Genomic DNA, 22,342 nt, shown 5'->3' on the forward strand with positions numbered 1-22,342 from the left:
GCAAGGCATAATAGTCGAATCTATCCACAGTGCAATCTAATTATAGATTTGGATAACTACACAAAAGCCATAAAACAATCCATTGAGTTAAATAGTGAATAATTTGGCCATTATTATTTTAAACTTTTTATTTATGGGTTTTTTAAAAGTAAATGAAAGAGTGATGTAATTAAAAAAAGAAATAAAGAAGAAAATAAAAAAAATTTAAAAAAAGATAAAGCCAAGCCGTGTGTGACAACTGACAACACTAATGAGTGATGAGAATCCCAGATCAGTGGCGGGTATTCATCAAACACATACGACTCGTTCACTTTTGACTCTTTCTGGACCCTAACGCCCTCCCAACGTGGACGCCACAGGCCACCTATATATACACCCATCTGTATTTCAATTTTCAACCCCAACTCCTCCATTTCTGTTCGCTACAAGTCTCTCTCTTATCTTTCTCTCTCTTTCTCAAATCAAACACTATAATCTTCTCTTGACGAAGCATCAGAGTTTCCAATCAGTCTTCTTCGATGGCCGATTCACAGAGAAACAGCTCCAGGAGCCAGCGGAGGCCGGCGTTGCTGCAGGTAAACCGGGCGCCAGATTGGAACGTGGCGATTCCGCTTCTGTCGCCGATTGCTACTTCACCGAAGGCGGTGGAACAGATGGCAGATCCACCGCGTCAGAAGGAGCCGCAGCAGCTCATGGGGAGGGAGAAGCCGGTGGTGTTCAAAAAGTGGCAGCATCCGGCGGCTCCGTTTTTCTGCGAGCAGGCTCAGTTAAGGCAGGCCTTTGTGCCTGTATAGTATATATAGAAGAATTGATTGTAGAGGCATAAAGTAGTGCTTAGATCTCCAAAAAAAGGAAAAAGAAAATAAAGACACAGACAGAACAAGACCTGGTAGTAGTGTATGAATCTCTCATTCTCCGTTTGAAAAACGCTGTCCAAATATTACAAATTAATAGTATCAATTTTGAGTTAATTACCCTCACGGCTATGTTGTTCTTAATCTGTCGTCATTGGTTCACCTGTACGATTTGGACAAATTAATATTATCGGCTTTGAGCAAAATATCCCCATATCGTGAGGTGAGATATTTCCCTTTTAACCTTAGTCACTTATGTTTAAAATTTTTCAACCAATCATATTTTCGAGATAGTTTTCTATTTTCCGAAAAATAAAAACAGAAAATACATAGAAAACCGAACATACCAGACAGACTCTAAGAGTCTTTTGAGTGACCATGATTCGGAAAATTTTGAATATAAATGATTTGAGTTGATTTTTTATTTTTTATTTTTCAATGACCAAAATAAGACTTTACTCATCAAATCGAGAACCAAACACAGACATGTACGTAACTATAGTAACTAACTAATTTATTTACCCCACCCTAGGTAGAAGTTGATGATTAATCATGAACGGTTAGTGGAGCTAAAGAAGTTTAATATGACGAAATCAACAAGGAAAATGATGCGTACGTGTGGAAAGAAGAAAAGTTGCACCGATCCCACTTGAATGGACATACTCTCATTCAAAGAAATAAGAAAGATGGAAAAGGCAACGTCCAAAGTCTTCAAGATGATAAAAAATATAAGTTGGACAGAGTATAACGCGTAGTTACAAGGATGTTGATTCTAATGATATTTTGAGACACTTGTTTACGCCAAAGAATTCAGTGAACGCCTGCAATGCACATCATTGAAAGTGTCTAAATTTTTTTTAGAATAAAATTGGTATTAATTTCCTTAGTATTGATTAATATCAATGTCCTCATCAGTTCAAGTCTTCAAAGCAAAAAAAAAAAAGTCTTGGTCTCACCAATAAACAAAGACTGAGAAAACTTTTAGAGCCAGATAAAATTTCAACCAGTTTTTTTATGAGAGACTATAAATATTATATTAACCTAAGAATCTCTAAAGTCTAAAGTCCAAGGGTACTTATCTCGATTAAATCTGGGTCCCCAGATGGTCTAATTATTTTTTGGCTACAAAATATCTCAACAAACAAAGACGAAATAAAAGGTTGAATATTCTCTTCACAAGAAGACAATAACTAAATAGCATCGTACAAATAACAAGACCTCAAGTTTTGACAATTTGGCCATGCATCTTCAATAATCAATATTCATGAGATTTTTCCGGAAACTTACATGTAGGGTAGGGGTGGCTAAATTCTTTCTGATCCAAATTAAACAAAGTTTGAACATTTGGGTATAAACACAAAAAAATTGTTTGATTTAAAACCGGATCTTGGTTCAAAAATATAAATATTGTTTGATTTACTTATTCAAACCCTAATCAGGATTAGATTATTGTTCTTATTTATTTATCTGGATTTAAACCAATCCGACTATGGTTAATTAAGTATGTCCGAAATCCAATTCGAATTAGGGTCTGGATATGTAAATATTTTATAAACAATGGCCCTCCTAAAAGCTTTTAGACTTTTAGGATGGATGAACTTCTATATTTTATATTTTATATTTTTAGTGGGCCAATATATATTACTTTAACCCATAGTTAAATTCTCTCTCGAGAGAGACGTGCGATTTGTGAGTTATTGTACGGGCTTGATGAGAGTGAGCTTAGTCTGTCGGACCCGAGAAAAGAAATCGAAGAAGGCTACCGTTTAAATTCATTTGAGTCCACAAAGCCCAAATGCAACACCTATGACCTAACTTTACAGGCTAATAATGGCCAATGCAAAAATAGAGTAAGCAACTAAGCCCATATGTTTCGGCCCAATTTGATGTCCGAGTTGTCAAGATTAGCTCAAAACATTATGAAAATTAAAATCTCGATCGCTCTAGTTATCGTTTCACGAAAAAGACCCTCCCCACAACACCAAATAGTAGAAAAAAAGATTGATTTGATTGCTAGAGAAGTCATTGACAAAATTGGTCATTGTATTTTTGTAGCATATTGATAATGGAAATGCTGGGTTAAGGCATTTCACATAATTTATATATTGTAACACTTTTATACCCCTTTCCCTCACGTGGATAATCTGACGGCCCAACATGTCCATAATAAACGTGACCCAATACATAATAAACGAGACCCAATACTAGAGACTGGAGCTAGTCACATAAGGCCCTCACTTAAGGTTTGAACTCAATATCTCCGACTATGATATCATGTCAAAATTAGTTATATTGTCATTCAACTCAATAAATTAACCTATTGAATTGAGATATTTCACATCATTTATATATATTATAACACGAAAGTCCAAAAAATCAGCACCAACCATCTACTGATCTGCACTTGGCGAAAGTGACCTTTCCAACTCTAATTGCTATATTTATGTCAGAAAAAGACGTGATTTGGTGAGGCCGACAATGAACGAGACGCAAGTCTGACCTATCTTTCATCCATGAAAGGCCATCTACTCTATGAGCACAAACTTACATACATTATGCAATAATGAATTGTAAACATCAATCTCTCCTCTATTTATGCTTTGCTCCACGTAACTAGCTATGCCACCACTATTAAACTCTCACTTTAGAGTTCGAGCCGAACTCGAAAAAGCCATCATTTGACTAGACTATACTCGATTACAACCCTAACTCCAGTACGTTAGGAAGTTGAGGAAAATCGTGGACATATATGGTGTATAGGTTAAGAGATAGAATCTCACATCAATTGGACACAAGTCTACCAAGTGATATATATAACTAAATCCACATTTAAATAGATGTTTGCTTAGGTTTAGTGACTTGGGCCTTGGCCTAGTTACTGGGCTTGAGAGAAATAAATTCGTGAAGGTAATCCGATGTATCCATAGGAATCAAAATTTTAAAGCGGATAATATGATTGGCAGTTGAGATTTCTGATAGTATATATGTACGTACTTGAAGTGACTTTGGAATATACGTTAGAAAAACATGTCGTGTGAATAATACAAGCCTGACATCCTCGCATGATTGTCTTCTCTGGAAAGAGGGAAAAAAAAAGAAGAAATTATCTAAATTTTGAGCGCAGGTTTGTGGTAATGACTCCTGAAGTGTCTTCTTTTTGTCACTATGTCAAGTGTCCCGCTGGACTTTTTGGTATGGCACGCTTCCATGTGGACCTCTAATCATCTAATTGGCCCACTTTTGTTAAAGTTGTGACCCAACAAGCAACACATATCAATCTCACTACTGCTTACTTTTTCATAAAACTCCTAGAAAATAAATAGATGGGGGTTTGTTTAGTGGCAGAATAACGAGACGAATGATTGATGGAGTTCGGGAGCAACGCCTCAAATTTGTTTTTAAGATTATTTATTGAAAAATGACTGAAAATAAATAAATATCTTATGTTGAATGGGATTAGGAATTAGGATTTTATGACTAAATCTATATGAAATGGATTTATTTTTAACGTTGAAGCGGGGTTTCCGCTTGAATATTCGACTCTTACATTAAAATATAATTATTTATATAATTTATTTTTTTATAAAAAAATTTGGGGGCTTGAGCCCATTCAATACACATAAATCCGCCACATAATTCAATACACATAGATCCGCCACTGAGGACACCAATGATGCACATTAATTATACGAGCTCTTTTTCCTGTTGGTACACACCTTCAGAAAAAATAATGCATAGCTGGCATATATATATATATATATATATATGTGTATATGTATTGGACATATAAATGGGTTTAGTGTGTTAGGTTACTGTCAAGAGCTGGTATGTAGATGGAGAAGTTGTAACTTAATTACTTATAAGAGGAGCAGGTATGCACCAAAATCCCCCAAACTTTGGAAAATCTAAGGTTATCCCACAAACATTGATTCCTCTAATCTTACAACCAACATTCCTCTAAATTTAAAGAAATGGATGGAAATCTTGTATCAAACATGATAAAGGCATTGTTAGTTTACTAACATGTTGACTTTGATGATCCATTATGAGATTGATTCTTGATTGCTTCAATGAGTGAAAATATACATGTGATCCTTTGACTTGAGCACTCACTTTGAACAAATTGATTTGTGTGAATGCTTTTCAGGGCAGAAATTTTGGACCTCAAAAACTTGAGCTAGATCCCCACAAACAATTTTGTCACACTTTCTTCTAGATGGATGAACTAATTATAAGTAGAGTATATTTTGTACACTCCATGTAAATGTACATGAGAGGATTAATTTCAAATCAAGTTTTTTGTTAGCTGCATTGCTTTCGAAACTTTTGGTGGTTCAATTTTTTCATGTTGACCTTGGACATTTCGGTCAAATCAACCTCGTTGGTGTATAATAGAGTGGCAGATGCCCTGTCTCTGATTTGGGACACTCGGTCGAATCAGTCTTAGACTCTCACTTATGTTAGAGTTGATTCTCCATCCTTTCATACTCTACTTACTTTTATTTGTAATCTCGTTTTTGAGTAATGAAATTCATTCTTTAAAAAAAATTAAAAGTAACATATTTAATATTTTCTCCAGACAGGGAGAGTTCGGTAAAATAGTAAGAAACAAATGGCAATAGCCAGAAACCCTCGTCTACTTTTGAAATACAGTTCTTCAAAATGGACAAAAGGAAACCAGCTCCACTAATCCCAGCTCCTACAAAAGTCCCTCACTCAAACCGGAGATTCTCATTCTCCAGTCTCTTCATTTTCCCTCCACTCGCGCTTCCTCTCCTTCTCTCAACAGATCCACGCAAGCCTCTGCTGCTCGTGCTTCGTCTCCCTCCAGCACTGCAGTGACGGCTTGATGATGTTCGCGCACTCTGAGACCACCACTCCCTGTGGTACCTTTTTCTTTCTTTTACTCTTGTGTCAGTACCTTTTCTTAACTGGGTAAGTTGACCATTAGCTACTGCTTCCGTCCTGTTTCCCTCTCGTTTTAGATGTGAAGATTTGAATATGATACTCTAATTGAGCTCTGGGTCGTTTCCACGAACATTTAATAGACGCGAAAGCAAGCAGCAATGGTTGCAGAACCTTGGTTGCTGAAAATGGGTAACCAGGTGAGTTCCAACCTCAAACACGCGCTCCTTCTTGAACCTTACAAGACAAGGAACCGGAGAAAACCAGAAGCCAAAGAGAAGGAGATTGTTGGTATTCTCTCATTTGAGGTTGCCAACGTTATGTCTAAGACGGTGCTGCTATTCAAATCCCTGTCCGATTCCGAGATCTCGAAGCTCAAATCCGAAATCTTTAACTCCCAGGGAGTTAAGAACTTGGTTTCTTCGGATGAAAACTTCCTTCTCGAGCTTGCTTTGGCGGAGAAGCTCGACGACCTGAACAGGGTTGCTGGTGTTGTTTCTAGATTGGGGAAGAAGTGCACTGAACCTGCTTTGCAAGGGTTCGAGCATGTTTATGGGGACATAATGAGTGGAGTAATTGATGTGAAGGAATTGGGGTTTTTGGTGAAGGATATGGAGGGTATGGTGAGGAAGATGGAGAGGTATGTGAGCGCCACCGTGAATTTGTACAGTGAGTTGGAGGTGTTGAACGAGCTGGAGCAGGCAGTGAAGAAATTCCAACAGAATCAGCATGAAGAGAGTCGCAAGGCGTTTGAGCAGAAATTGATTTGGCAGAAGCAGGAAGTGAGGCATCTCAAGGAGATTTCTATTTGGTCTCAGACTTACGATAAGGTTGTGGAGTTGTTGGCGAGGACGGTATGTACTATTTTTGCCAAGATTTGTGCGGTATTTGGGGATTCTGCTTTGAGGACTCGCCATCTCGAAGGGGGTTCCTCTCCAATGAAGAATGATTATGGACCTGTATCGGGTGAAATTGGTGAGTGCACACAGGTGCAAGTGGTTTCCGGGCCACTGAGACGAATTCTTAGCAGAAGCAATAGTGGTTGTCAATTGGGTTCAATTGAGAGACCGGCGGTGGTGAGAAAGGGGAAAATTTTAAAGTCTCACGTTGGTTTACAAAGAGGAGAAACTGCATTTTTTCAACATGAAGATTATAATTTTCCATGTGGGACTAGTCCGGGGAGGCTAATTATGGATTGCCTTAGTTTGAGTAGTTCGGTTTCAAGGTTTGATGATGCTGACAATGTTGATCGTGAGGGTAAGGACCGAAATAGCCAAATTTCGCGTTGCAGTGGTGTTACTAATGGTGGTTTCAGAAGTGAGCATCCTAATCATGCTGATTGTTTTAGTCCAACCAAACTTGGGGTTTCTTTCAATGCATATCCAAAGCAAGCAAAGAACAATGTGCTAAGTAGCACATGCTTTGGTCCAAATAGTAGGTTGACAGTTTATGCTCCGCCTTCTACCGTGGGGGGCTCTGCCCTAGCCTTGCATTACGCAAATGTTATAATTGTCATAGAGAAGCTACTACGCTACCCTCACTTAGTAGGTGAGGATGCTAGAGATGATTTGTATCAGATGTTACCGACTAGCTTAAGAAAGACTCTGAGGACTAATCTCAAGGCCTATTTCAAGAATTTCGTGATATATGATGCTCCGCTTGCTCTTGATTGGAAAGAGACGTTGGATAAGAGATTGTGGTGGCTTGCCCCATTAGCACATAACATGATCAGGTGGCAAAGTGAGCGTAATTTTGAGCAGCAACAAATTGTTAAGAGGACAAATGTTCTTCTGCTTCAGACTTTGTATTTTGCTGATAGGGGGAAGACAGAAGCAGCTATTTGTGAACTTCTTGTTGGTTTGAATTATATATGTCGCTATGAACAGCAGCAAAATGCACTGTTAGACTGTACAAGTAGTATTGATTTTGATGATTGTATGGAATGGCAGTCTCAAGACAGGGCTTCTTATCTCAATTAGTTATATTATCAAATTTGGATGGCTGAAGCAGGCTGTAGAAACAGTTACCTGTCTCTTGATATACATGAGAAGACATTTATGATTCGGCAAAATGTGAATAAGCTTTGCTGAATTGCTTTGTTGTTGGATGCTGGATTTGATTAATTTACTTCACTGTCAGGTATGGAGAATTTTTTGAGGTACATAGTGATGTTTATTAATGAAGAAGCAGCATATCTGTAGAATGTATACATGCCTTTCTATACAATTTATAGAAGTTTTAACTTCGAAGCATTTTTTCTGAGTTACTATTTCATTGCCATGACTAGTGTGATGTTTTGTTCTTTTAGTGGCTGAAACTGATGATAAATAAGTTCATTTACTTTCTAATGGCTGTCGATGGTGGATTATGCATGTACTGCTTCAAACTGGTGTTATAAGTAGAATGTTCATGGTTTATATGCTCATGCGTATACATTGACTTGCTTGTTATGCATCAAATCATGCCAGAGTGGGGAAGAAATTGAAAATCTACAGAACAGGATTATGTGTGGAGTCTCAAGAATTAATTGATTTGAGATTTCCCTGCAAATTCAAAAGGATGGTATTTCTGAAAAGACAACCGCCCCATGCATTTGTTTTCGGAAGTAATATTATATCAGGCTGAGTGCTCTTGAAGTTCATATTTATTTGTCATGAATATTCCTCCTTCGAAACTGTCTGTTTATGAACATCAGGAGATACCGTCAAGCTATCGCATAGTGCTGTCAGATCTTTTCCTTGTGTACTTTTTGAATGGGGTTCACCGTTTCTGCAAAAAAATTCATCCTGGGAGGATGACTCTTATATTTTGATCTTTCTTTTATCTTACTCTATTGTTATTATTAGAATGCATACACTTGACAATAGTCTCTGCTGCATAACAAGAAATTGCTGCATTGAAGACAGTTGAATCTTTTTTTCTTGGTAGTTAAGCGGGAGTGGGGGCTCGGACTTGGGTACCTCCCAATTCGAGTATATATGCCTTAATCACCTTGACTGAGGGGTTATTGGGGGGCCCTTTGTTACCATTCTGTGGTTTTGGTTATGTTTTTTTTTTGTGTGATTTATTGGCTTCATACACAATATCAATCTTGGCAGTAATTACCTTGTACCATTACAGAAGAACAGCAAGAAGAGGATCCTTTTAGCCTTGTGAATATCAATCCAATCCAACACGAAATGTATCATGTGGCATTAAACAGGGGGTAGAAGAGGGCATTGATGGTGTAATAAACGAGCTCCCTTTGACCTCACGATGTGGTTGGATGCCATTAAATTGATGGAACGAGGTCAAGAGGCCTCTCTTGTGCACATTCAGTAACTTCAGACATTGCTTGCAGGACCCAAACCAGATTCTGATTTCTACCAAATTTAGGTTGCTTATTTAGTGTCAGACTCAGGACCCGGTTGCTTGATGGTGGTAGCAGACAAGTGAAATATTTGTGAGCCTGAATCCTCCTTCGAATACATGATCAGTTGATGAAAAAATTGTTCTGTTTTTTTTGTTCCCTTCTCATGGTGATGTTTACTTCGCTCTGGGCCACGGGTCCGCATATATTTATTTTACATTAACTGTTGTTATTGGTTCTTAGGCCCCGAAATCTCGTCATTTGTATGAGAGATGCTAGGACTTTACTTATATATCACCCGGTTGAGTTATATCAATCCGACGTGGATATAGTCTTCTAACTTTTATTTCAAAAATCACTTCAATTGTAAGGATAAATCAATATAAAGATGAGTTTTGTAAAGTTACTCCCAGGATAAGGTATTGTTAAAGAAAAATAACTATAATTGGAGGAAAAAGAAAATACAGCAGTGCCAGCCACCTTGAGGATCAATTATGGGTTATCCTCCTCGGCCCGGTACAAATTACTTTGTTGATATCAATGGGCCTACTAGAAGTAGTGTCATTCGCAAACGTGCTTTACTGGCCCAACCCATTTATTTACAACTAAAGTCGTTAAGGGCTATGGGCTTTCTCATAGCAACGTGAGACTGTTACGTCACAGGCCAATCAGATATGGCCACATTGTCTTGTCTCACTAGCCAAGTCTGTTAATATTGGATTTTCTTTAGCCCCAAATCGGAATTCAAAAACCGCGTCAAGCTCATTTCCTCCGTAGTCTCGGTGAACAATCGGAGACCGAAGCGATGAGCTACCGAAGGTTCGTCGATTATCAATCGCATTTTCCTATTTTTTATTCACTCTTGATCATATGTGTTCGATTTAGAATATCCGTATACTTCTTAGATTGTTTGCTTGGTAATCACTTCGTTGGGTCATGGAGATCTGTTTATCGTTGCGTTATATTGGCTTCTAGGTTTATTAATTTTAAGTTTTAGTGTTTGCTTGATTTGTCTACCGGTTGAAGCTTTGCATTTTGTTTGGATGGTACTTGCTGCATGCCGGCATTTTCAGTTCCCCTTCGGCTCTTTGAATGTTGTTTTATATTCGATTTAAGCGCTCATTATTGATACCTCGCCGTTATGACTTGAGCATGACAAGTAGATTGGAATGCAGATAAGTTCCATAGAAGTGATATGAAATTTACAATGTAGATATTTTTGTGTAGTAGTCGGGATTTGACTTTCGAATATTGCTTTCACCACGCTCCATCAGCGCCTTTGTTGTTATTTTGTCTTGGATTGGCAGTGGGTAGGGGGCGGAAATTTGGATTTTGGCGGGCCTCTTATTAAGTACAGTTACTACGGTATGATTGTTCTATGACAAAAATTGTGGTTGTTAGAGGTTACAGCCTTTGTTCCAATTTTTGGTGCCTTCTAGCTGCTAATGTCTATAACTTCCTTTTGTGTAAATTACTACCAAAATTAGTGTAGTCATTAGACCTCTACTGTGACAATTTATTTATTTTGCGGGAGTTTGCTTCCTAGCTATGATGGTCTGATAGGTAGCTTTCTTTGTATTTGTTTTATTTATTATGCTCCATACTTCTTAATGCAGGGAGCATCGTGCTTCCAAAGCTTCTCTCTTTGATGAAGATCTCGAGGAAGGTGGTCTCAGGACATCTGCCTCATACTCCCATGATATTAGTGAACATGATAACGACAAGGCTGTGGATAGTTTGCAAGACAGAGTTCTTTTTCTTAAAAGAGTAAGTTTCATGTGACAATTAACTTGTTTAGTAGCTAGTTAATCAGGTCATTAATTTTTGGATCCATCTTATGATGAATTGAAATGCATTCTGAGTTTCAATGTTTAAATAATTTTCTAGTACACCAACATTTCTGGTACTAGGCTTGAAAATTCCTATCTATTCACTCCTCACGTGTAAGCTTTGCATCTACCGGATACTATTATTGTATTTGGCTTGTATTTGAGGTTGCATTTTCCGGTTAGGACCCTTGGATCACTGCCTTGCCAAATTTTGGAATAATCATACCCGAAAGGTCCTTAGTTTTTCTACCCTATATTCTATTAGTTACGGTTGTACGTAACAGCTGGGTGTGTTGGGTCCTGTGGATTGGAGAGAAGCATTTCTTCTTTGTCCACATGAATCCAATTCTACACATTTGCTTCCTCTACTTAAGCTCACACACAAGTAAAATAGGTTCATGGCCTTCCTGTGCAATTTTTGATGAAATTGCTGCGTATATGTGTCTATGCATGCATACTCTTGCATGTATTCTCAGAAATATTGACAGTAGGGAGAATTAAATTGGTGCTCAAAAAAATGTAAATGCATATATATGTTCATATGACTTGTGGAATTTAGAAGATGATTAGAGAAATGAATTGCCTTGAAGTTCAATGTTTTATAAATAAGTGTTCTATTGGTTAAGCAACTCTTGATATGTGTTTCAATTAGTGACAGTTAACAGGTGATATACACGAAGAGGTGGAGAGCCATAATCGTTTACTTGAAAAAATGGTATGCACCTTGCGTTTGTTAAATTGATGATTCCTGGAACTTTTTTTGTTCTTTGTTCTGAATGATTATTGGTGTGAAATCAGGGAAGCAACATGGATTCATCAAGGGGTATAATGTCCGGAACAATGGATCGATTCAAGATGGTACTTAAAACTGGATTTCAGTCTAGTATTCCCCCCCCCCCTAAATGCTTATCCCGATTTTCTTTTATTAGTTCTCATAGAATGGCTGAACTTGGTAAGACTCTTGTTTTGAAGGTATTTGAGAAGAAATCAAACCGTAGAATGTGCAAACTTGTGGGATATTTTGTGTTGTCTTTCCTGATGATATATTGGCTCATCAGGTAAATGACTGAGCTGTTTATTTTGCCTTTAATTTGTAATATAGTTTCTGTATGTTTATGAGTACGATCAATTGGCATCATCAGTTTTCAAAATTTCTCCTTGTGGCTTGTGAGGAGTATCATCAAGAGGGTATTCTGGTGTTCAATAAGTAGATAACTGTGGAACAAGTCCAATTAAATTGTGTTCCGGTATATTTATACCAATCTACATTGTCACTAAAAGCTCAGTATGGTCTTTCTTGTCAACTAGTCGAGATGTTTTCCGAATTTCTGGGATTTATAATTATGCATTGAATGGTTGGTAAAGAAAGCATGTCTTTGTTGTCTGATTTCTGGCTATGAAAATCTATATATAGATGTAATGTTAAGTGAATAGATGTTGTGAAGTTTCTTGGGCTTGTACAGTTGTCTTTTTTATTATTTTCCATGCAGCCATTTGAAAGGCATGACTGAGGAGTACTACTATTAAATTTTTTAATGCATGATAAATTAAACCTTCCATAATAATGTGTGCTGTATTATCTCTTTACCATTACAAAAAATAATGTGCGCTGTCAATGCTGATTAACCTTTTTGTTTGCAGGTTCCTTAAATATTTCATGAGCACTTAAGTGGAATTATAAAAACGTATTCTGGAGGCTGCATTTAGTTGCCGGAAGGAGACTAAAGAGATTCAATCTTGTTCTCGAATTATGTTAAAAAAAAGCCTGCAAAACAACTCATGGTTCCATTGCATACTCATGTAAGATGATCCCCAATGTAATTAGGATCCCAGGCTTTTGTTTCGTGTTTAAGCATTGTCAATTTCAATGGGTGACTTAATTGTGGTGCTCAGTTAAAGAATGTTTCCACCATCTTTTGGTCCCCCTGTTTGCTTGTATTGTACTTCTGTACAGTAGCTGAGAAGCAATTGAGAATAAACATATCCTCCCCTATCATTTGAAAATATACTTGAATACTGCAGTACAGCAGGAACCTTGAACCTTGTTGCGTAGGAATTATTTACCTTTTATCTTATCTTGGCACTGGAAGAATCAAAAAGTTGAAAACAAGCAGGGAAAGTGGAGTTGCATCATGATTGGCAATTCCCTTGATTGCGAGATGAGTCCTGCTTTCTTGGTGGCAAATAGTTCTGTTATGCAGTCACTAGGAGTGCTTCACTGCTTCCTTGTTCCTTCCCTGCTTTGTGAGAAAAAAAGAAAGAGGACTTCCCCACTTATCATTACATCTATTAGACTGGCCGCATTTGATTATTGGTCCATATTAGAGTGCCCATATTTGCCGGATCGAAAGAAAATCTAGAGGAGCAATAGAATCCCACATTCTGGTCTAAGGTACCAAGGCCAAAGAACAGATGCCAACTAATCAAAATCCACAAGACTAATGACCAGGTTTGACTTCCTAATCCCTCTCCTCTATCAAGTGTCAAGATTAAAAATTTACGATAACCCAACCGAATGATTTATAAGTAAATATCGACTCTCTCTAACACAACCAAGGTTTGTGCCGTAGAGCTAACAAAATCTTGAGGGTAAACCCATGTATCGACAATGAACCGGAGCTCAAAGAGAACAATATTGAGTTGTGTGAGAGGGTTCAATCTCCAATCTTCAACCAAGGTTTTTTCTAGGCTCAAGCCCAGAGCAAAAAGTATTGGTTTATAGTGTTTGTGGTAGATTTTATAACATGTTATCTGAACAAAAATCTCAGTCCAGTTGAATGCGGCCTCTTGATCTCTACAAGTCCACTTGTTTGATCTGACATAACCCAACCCATAAATACGAGGAAGTTTTTAACCTAAAAATCTCACATAATCGAGTGATTTATAAGCAAATATCAACTCCATTCTAATAAGAATGCGACTTTGCACTCAACAGCTCCAAAAGTGTCTCAACCCTTATCTACAAGCTGCAGCCAATCTCAACTAAGAAACCAAATTAAGCTAGCTGGGTTTTATCTTTCTTGCTTTCCTTTAGCCGTTTTTCTGGGCACTTGACCTAACTTGAGATGAAGAAGAAATGGTCTTCTTTCTTTTTTCCCATTCTTTTTGTCGTTCTTAGCATTAATTATGAGTTCACGATCTGGACTTTCCTCTACATTATCCTCTTTAAGGTTTCTTATTTCTTGTCTATTTGGGGTCTTGCATTGCATTATTATGTGCCATGACCCATCCCCCATCCTTTGTTGCTACTTCAAGTGGGGAGTTGCTTTGACCCAATCACTACTTTTTACCTTTCATCATAATTCATAAGAAAAGGATCTCAACTTTCTCTTCTGCTCACAAATTTTCAGTGGAATAAGCCCAAGCAGTAAATAAATAAAGAATTTAATTTATATTCTTGTTTGATATTATATACACACATGAATTAATTAATTAATATTCTAACTTACATAACGTGACGTTCTTGCCAATTCCCACCCAACCTTGGAGTATTATTGAACTCAAGGTGAAGATCCAAAAGAAAATTCTAATAAATTTATACTATTATATTAAACAAAAGTGCAAATTCAACACCTTTTTTTTTTTTTTTTAGTTTCTAAGACTTCCAAAATTTTAGGAGCACTAAGATGGTATCATGTTCCAGAATTAAGATAATTCAATTCACACAAATTTTTTAAAGATTTAGTACAAGTTAAATAGCTAGATATATTATTCTTAGATTCCCCTTAATTTTCCTTGGATTTATCCTTTAAATTATTTTTCACCCAGCAGCATATATGTCAAATACTATTATATGAAGTGGGTCACTCAATTAAATATCTGATCCAAGTAGAATCTAGAAGTGCAACAAACCCCATATATATTAATATACGTAAAAATGATACATTTGCAAGTGTTAATGGGATTGTTGATCTTGCAAAGAAGATGCTTGCAACAATAAATGATTTGGTTATCCGCTTGTATATATACATACTTATGACACTAGCGTTAACTCTACCTGTCGCATCTGTAACTATAGAAAAAACATTTTCAGTTATGAAAATTGTGAAGTATCAATTGTAAAATCGGATGGGAGATGAATGATTCAATAATTATCTAGTTACATATATTGAAACATAAGCGTTTAATCAAATTCCTAATAATTTTCACTGCCACGGACCTCCACCACTTATTTACCCCCAACAATTCTAATCCTAGGTCCACCCTACTAGTGCATTATACTACTTGCGATTTGCCATAAGATCATATCAATGGCCCAACATCTTTATAACCTCACAACTTATAAAGATGAACCCACAAATTTTGTGGCCATTAAGTGATTGATATATAATCATGGTGTACAAAACATGTTGTGTTGATTCACAACTACCAACACAACATTGTAACATCTTTCTATGACAATGTGATTGAGCCAAGTCTTGTCATCCTAAAAATGTCAAAAAGATTTGTACTATACTTAAAAGTTATTTCAAACATCATATTATTATCTTAATTCTTCTTTGCCAATCTAATAGTTATAAAATTTCCGAATTTGGAACCCTAGCAAGTCATTATTCTAGTAAACACCGAAAGGATTTAAAACAAAAAAAAAAACAAAGGGGGTGTAAAACAACATGTAGGACCATCTTCACGTGATATCACGTGTGATGGCTAAACAAATCTTAATAGAAAATAATTATTAATTAGCAACTTGGGGTGCAGCATTCCAAGACTAAAAATTAAAGTCGCAAATCAATGGACCCCACAATTGGTTATAATTATTGAGTCTCCTAATTATAAAATAATCCCCCATCACCATGGGGGCACTAGGCTCTTGTAAAATAATAGCACCCTTTCATTTTCCTTAAAATATAAAATAATTTTTAAAAAAATCCCAAAGAATAACAAATAGAGTAATATGTAAGATTTTGACCTTGATTCATCTATTCAACTATTAGATTTCAAAAAAAAAATGTTACACACTTTGTATCTAATGATTTAGAACCATTTAGATTTTTCATATTTTTTGTAATGAATTGGGTTTTATTATTCAACATAGTAGGAGTAAAATACAATATTAGATTCAAAATTATTAATACTTATCTTTTATTTTATTTTTTAAATATTGATCTCATAAAGCAATAAATAAAAGGATTAGAGATGCTCAAAATATGATGCCAAAAGTCCTCAAAATCTATGATGCATTAAAATAATCATTGATTAAAAATACACATATAGGACCCACTTCACATCCAACACTCCATATTAAATGGAGGTCTTTTGAATGTTAATTTTTGAAGGTCTCAAGCGTTATTCTAAATAAAAAAAGAGAAGCTTATTCTCATGACCATGTTAATGAGACCAAGAAAATCCAAATATATTCTCCTTTCCAACTAGTGTTGGCACTAATGAACCACTTTAAGATAGTGATTTGAATTAGCAAAAGAATTTGTCAGCATTAATTTGAAAGAGAATCCACTAACTCCCCATTAATCAAATGTAGACTCCATATTATATCATTATATTAAGAAAAAAAGTGGATCAAGGGAATAAAAATAATTAAATAGAAAACTTGTGCGGTGGGGGAAGCTGAATAGCAAATCCATGTTAGCTTTTCTTTTTGCTGCAATTCACTGGCTCTTATTCTTGTCGTGGAGTACACGTCACTATCTCTTCTTCCATCAATTATTCGATTAAACATTATTTTTTTAATACCCCAATTCTTCAATACACCAACACATTAATTTAATTTATTATTTATTTTTTTTATTTTTTGCCGTCCAAAAATTGTAGGGGAAAGAAGAGAACCCAACAAGTCTCCAAGATGGTGGTGTCCGTGCGGTGTGGGTGCGAGACTACGTACATGCACTTACACTCATATCGGTCCATTCTTGACTTTGAAATGTTGGGCCACGAGAAAACGACGTGCTCGCCACCTGCCCCAGCTGCTGGCGACCCCACCAAAAACCCTAATTTCCAACACATCCTCCTCTAAAAAAACAGCAGCGCTATCCTTTTCTTACTATAAATTCTTTTAATCAGAATGATACCATACAATCTTATCTTTGAACATTCGACATTAATTTAAACTTAGACAGACATGCATACAAAAATTTATCACCTAACGAAATGGTAAATTGAGTCAAAACATGATACGTAAACATATACGATATATAATTATGCATGCATACAATATACAGAAGTGATTGGGATCTCAGTCATCTCGATAATCAATTATGTCCCTTGATTGATGTGCATCAAGTTTTGTAGACCCTTATACTTACATCAATCAATTGTCAAAATTGATTACTGGAATAACGATGATCTCATTTACTGGACTCCCTAACATTTTTTATCATATATACAAACAAAAAACATACATCACACATGACGTTGAAAGTGAAGCACCAAAAAAAAAACACTATGCACTACAACGACAAGAACAATCCGTTGCTTCCTTGCTCTACCTACAGTTGGTCCTAATTTATGTTTAAAATCTTCACTCTCTCTCTCTCTCTCCTCCATCTGTGGTTAGTGATCTCTTTGATCAAATTACCAATTGAGGAAGCATTCTCTAACTTTTCTCTGTTCCTTTATACTTGATTCCATGAGCAATATTGCATCTAATTCTTTCCTTTTCTCTTCTCTCTCTCTTCCCTTCTAGTGGTACAGTAAGAGACCTAGCTTGGCTTAGCTATTTGCAGCCTTGTTTCTTACCGAGTTATTACTTTTGACGACTTTTCTGATCTCAAAACTTCCAGTGAAGAAAACAAAGACATCACAGCTGTTCTGTTCGTTCATCATCGTCATCTGCAGGAACAAGGAGGTTAAATTTGAGTTAGTATTTCTTGTGTTGGAATCAAGATTTGCAAACCTGGCAAATCACTGGTGGACGGGTCAGGTGGGTCTGCAGGGTATGGATCACCCGGCAGCCAATCCACCTAACCTTAACAACAAAGACAACAACCTGGAAATCTCAATCAACCACCACCACAACAGCAAAAGAAGTGGCGCCGTCGACGACGAAGATCGGGACACTAGCGACGAGCCTAGAGAGGGCGCGGTAGAAATCGGTTCCCGTAGGCCCAGAGGCCGTCCTCCCGGATCCAAAAACAAGCCAAAACCACCCATCTTCGTGACCCGTGACAGCCCAAACGCGTTCCGCAGCCACGTCATAGAGATAGCAGGAGGAGCTGACGTGGCTGAGAGCATTGCCCAATTCGCTAGAAGGCGTCAGAGAGGCGTTTGCGTGCTCAGCGGAAGTGGAACGGTAGCTAACGTCACGCTAAGACAGCCCGCGGCACCAACTTCTGTCGTGGCACTTCACGGTAGGCTCGAAATTCTCTCGCTAACAGGAACATTCCTACCCGGACCCTCCCCACCCGGCGCAACCGGACTAACAGTGTACTTAGCCGGCGGGCAAGGGCAAGTGGTTGGAGGTAGTGTTGTAGGGGCATTAGTGGCGGCTGGACCAGTAATGATCATTGCGGCGACATTCACAAATGCCACCTACGAGAGATTGCCTCTCGAGGATGATGATGAAGATGGAGGTGATCGGATCAAAAGTGGAGGGAGTAATGGTTCACCGCCGCCGCCAATGATGGCAGGTGGCGGTGGACAATCGAGTGGATTGCCTGATCCGTCGTCGTCACAGCTGCCAATGTTTAATCTGCCGCCGAATTTGATGCCTAATGGTGGACAGTTAGGGCATGATGCGTTTGGTTGGGCACCTCATGTGAGGCCGCCTTACTAGTGGTGCTGTATTGCAAGGTAAGATTGATTCCAAACAAGGTAGAGAAGATATATATGTATATCATCTCCATGGCTTTCTCATGGTGTTCAGTAGTAGTATATTCAAGATGATTACGTATTTTTAAAAAATCGTCTCAATTCATCCTATTTTATCAGATCCGAGATGTGATAGGGTTCCGAAGGATGAATTGGATATGGACAGTGTATATTGTTTTTTTCTTTTTTGGGTTTGCTTTTCTAGCTCTGTGTTTGCAATAAAAATATGAATTCTGTCCTCCTTTTTTATAATGTTCTTCCCAATCACTGATCTAGTTGTTATTAATAATGGTTCTTCTAGTGATCAATTAATTTTTGTTATTTATGAAATAAGATACTATAAAATCATATATCAATCACTGGAAGTAATTACAAATGTATGTGAAATGATGGAGCCGAGCTCACATTGATCTTCTTGTATATATAGCTCAATTTTAGATAGTGTTTGTTGGTGGTGGGGTTCTTAGAATTTTACTAATTTCGTGGTTATGTTCTGAGAGTAGAGTTGATTGTCTTTGTTTATCTTTTTTTTTTGTTTTAAGTTTTTGGGTTCTGGTTTCATTGTGGTTGGTTTCTTTTCTTTGGCTAATTATTTTTCATTCAGCCGCTGCTTTGTTGAAGATCTGCTTCTTTCTTTTGTTGTTTGGTCAGGCTGGGGTCGTGTTGTTGTTGGCTTCTTCTGGATTGGATAGAGAGATTTTCTTGGTTGTATGTGGGGTTGCTACGAGGTTCTTGGTCTTTCCTAGTTTAATTCTTTTTCATTAATAAAGTTCTGGTTTTAAAAAAAAACTCTAATAACCTAATTTTCCATGATGAGCAAAGTGGAGTATATCCATAATTCTGTAAATCTTAAAGCCAAAATTTGTAACGAAGTGTGTACATACAAGCTCTGACTCGCACTAAATGAAAATAAAATATAGTTTTAGAAATTTCCTTGAGCTTGTTCGATATATATATATATATACATTGATCAGTATTGTTGGAATTATTGTTGGAATTATGGTGCTTATTTTAGATATTTTGTTTATATAAGTTTTTTCAATACTCCAATGTTGGGATTAGGCTCGAGTTGTAATTTAATACAAGTTTTTTTATAATATATATGTATTGCCCGTCCATGCAATTTAAATTCTATGCAACTCCCTTACAATTCAAATATCAAGTATTAATGAGGGAAATTTTAAATTGACATATCATGGAATTCAAATCTCAAATGAATAGCACACAATCTCGATTGGAATGAGCAACAATTTTTGGGAATCTCAAGCAAATACAACAAAATTCCATATATCAGTACTATAGACGAAGATTAATTTTGCATTGCTAAATCCAAACCAATAGTTTTTTTTTTTTTAAAAGATCAAATAGACCTGATTGTATTTATTTATCCAACAAATTGAGTTATAATTCAGACCTGTAAACACTTGAGTCACCATAAAGATAGACTACAAATAACACATGACTGAAAAAGAAAAACAGGAAAACATAAACACTAAAACAAGAAAAATAGGAAACCACAAACACTAAAATCGGTTGTCGCCGGACATCCCGGACGACAATCAATAATAGTTATTCATATAATTAAGTTCTATTAAAAAATCGTTTCTTTTCACCCTTTTAGTTTTCCAATATATAGTGTACTAATTAAATGCATATCTTTTGGAACAATTACATTTGATGAATGTTTGACATGCATTCAAAAACCATATAATTATGTATGCCATGAGTTGCATGCTTCTACAATTGAAAACTATATATTTTGTTATAATATATATATAGTAAATCTTTGGCGTGTTTCAATTATTGCATTCATATGATTTATATATGTTTTCCATACAGTGAACTTCCATGGCGACATGAAAACATCAAAGTTAGAAGATAACATATATTAATAAACTGGAGCCCAAAGATTAATCTATTGTTAGTGGGTGTCTGAATTTTTTTATTATACATTAATTTAGAGAACCATGTGATCCATGAATTAATCTATACATTTGACTACTCAATTACTCAATTATATTCCATAGATAAAACAGGTTGCCAAAAAAAACTATAATTTGGGAAGAGTAGAAGACTAGACTACAGATTAGATCAACATGCATGGCACACTAAATTTGGAACAACTTTTATAAGATATAAGACTGAATATAATATATATATATATATATATATATATATATATATATATAGATTACTGCAAATTAATCACTACATGTGGATGCCTTCTTTGCATCTAATGGTATTGTCTACTTTGAGATACCTCTACGAACATTCTTACCTTTTCCTCTAATTTAATTTCAAGAAAATAAGCTCGATTCCCTCACTCAAACCCATAACATATTTAGTTTGAGAAAATGAATACTCAAATTACCATCATCTAGTTTTGGGAGAGACGACCATAGTTTTATAACTCACGGGCGTCCACACTTGAGCCTCTCGCAAGCAAATGAGGACATCGAGTGGGTATGTACTCTGTACAAATGCCGGCCATGCATAGTACAAAAATTGACCATCTTGAGTTGTGACTTTGTATTGTACCCATCACGTGTAAATGATTTCCATATCTTCTTTATATCGCCACTATTTCCATCTTCTTCTCGATGACAGCAGACAGCTTTGTTTTTTTTTATGAAAATAAATCATTGACATTTGGCCCATATAAACCTGGATACTATTGAATCGCTCCTTTCCCCATGGTATATGACGAGTGTAGAGTGTTTGATGTAGAGAGTTGAATTTGAATTCTTAACTGAAAAATATTCATCCCCAGTTAACTTGGTCTGGAGTACCTTTAATTTTATGTATATTCTAATCAAACATATTAGGATGTTTAATTTACGTATATCCATTGTTTAATCAATTAATTCAGGTAGCATCTCACCTAGATGACAACTCATACATACCCTAATGTGAATGTATGTATATTTTGGGCCAAATATTTCTCTGGGTGACGTGTTGGCGGTCAAAGCACAAAACTCAAGAATAAATACAAAGAAGGTGGTAGTGGGGAGGTTACTTAATGCTAACATGTCAGTTACAAAGAAGTGAGGGAGAATTATATCACCCTCACTCTCATTCAGTGAGAAGTGGTTACATCACCCATATTGACTACCATTACTCAAAGTGGTTACTCCAATACCCATAACGCTTATTAATCAAGAGAGTCACTGGTGAACAAAGTTACACAAGATGAGTATAAAAAAGAGCAAAAGGGAGAAAGAAAGAGGGGATCTGATATGATTTTAGCACTCGCAATCTCTTAATTCTTACCCTCAAAACACTCTCTCTAACTTGAGCAACATAGGTTCTCTCCAGCTAAGAAGAGCCTCCCAACATTTTCTTTTTCCTTATCATTTGTCTTTGCAAGTCTGGAGGTGGAAGGAATTGTCAGTCAAATTATGCTGCTTTGTTAGGATATTAACAAGCCAATTGTCAGACATGTCGTGGTTCTCGTGGATCTAAATTCTAAGAACCAATGGGCCTTCGCAAATATAAATCACTCATCACTTTAGATCCATTCATTGAGGCCTAGCTACCATCTTCCTGTTAATTCTTTTATTGGGCTTTTAGACTTGTATGATTTGGTTTGGGCTTCAGGATTTCTATACCAGAACTGAAGGGCCTAAAAGTTAAAATAC

General features: G+C 36.6%; 4 protein-coding genes across 4 annotated transcripts; all 4 read left to right on the forward strand.

Moving 5' to 3' along the window:
* The first annotated feature begins 286 nt into the window (after window positions 1-286).
* Window positions 287-980, forward strand: LOC120013528 (uncharacterized protein At4g14450, chloroplastic-like). Its single transcript, XM_038865362.1, has one exon. It carries the CDS (start codon window positions 519-521, stop codon window positions 792-794), a length of 276 nt encoding a protein of 91 aa, XP_038721290.1. The 5' UTR covers window positions 287-518; the 3' UTR covers window positions 795-980.
* A 4,473-nt stretch (window positions 981-5,453) lies between these two features.
* On the forward strand, window positions 5,454-8,011 carry LOC120012038 (protein PSK SIMULATOR 1-like). The gene is made up of 2 exons (XM_038863274.1): window positions 5,454-5,740; window positions 5,840-8,011. The coding sequence occupies exon 2, from the start codon at window positions 5,921-5,923 to the stop codon at window positions 7,736-7,738; it is 1,818 nt and encodes a 605-aa protein (XP_038719202.1). The 5' UTR covers window positions 5,454-5,740; window positions 5,840-5,920; the 3' UTR covers window positions 7,739-8,011.
* A 1,770-nt stretch (window positions 8,012-9,781) lies between these two features.
* On the forward strand, window positions 9,782-12,975 carry LOC120012220 (bet1-like SNARE 1-2). The gene is made up of 6 exons (XM_038863544.1): window positions 9,782-9,927; window positions 10,725-10,875; window positions 11,596-11,652; window positions 11,736-11,795; window positions 11,910-11,995; window positions 12,579-12,975. Exons 1-6 carry the CDS (start codon window positions 9,914-9,916, stop codon window positions 12,604-12,606), a joined length of 396 nt encoding a protein of 131 aa, XP_038719472.1. The 5' UTR covers window positions 9,782-9,913; the 3' UTR covers window positions 12,607-12,975.
* A 4,406-nt stretch (window positions 12,976-17,381) lies between these two features.
* Window positions 17,382-18,956, forward strand: LOC120011964 (AT-hook motif nuclear-localized protein 20-like). Its single transcript, XM_038863167.1, has one exon. It carries the CDS (start codon window positions 17,833-17,835, stop codon window positions 18,667-18,669), a length of 837 nt encoding a protein of 278 aa, XP_038719095.1. The 5' UTR covers window positions 17,382-17,832; the 3' UTR covers window positions 18,670-18,956.
* Window positions 18,957-22,342: the final 3,386 nt, after the last annotated feature.

Source organism: Tripterygium wilfordii, chromosome 13 (genome assembly GCF_013401445.1).
Source record: "Tripterygium wilfordii isolate XIE 37 chromosome 13, ASM1340144v1, whole genome shotgun sequence".
NCBI classification, from domain to species: domain Eukaryota; kingdom Viridiplantae; phylum Streptophyta; class Magnoliopsida; order Celastrales; family Celastraceae; genus Tripterygium; species Tripterygium wilfordii.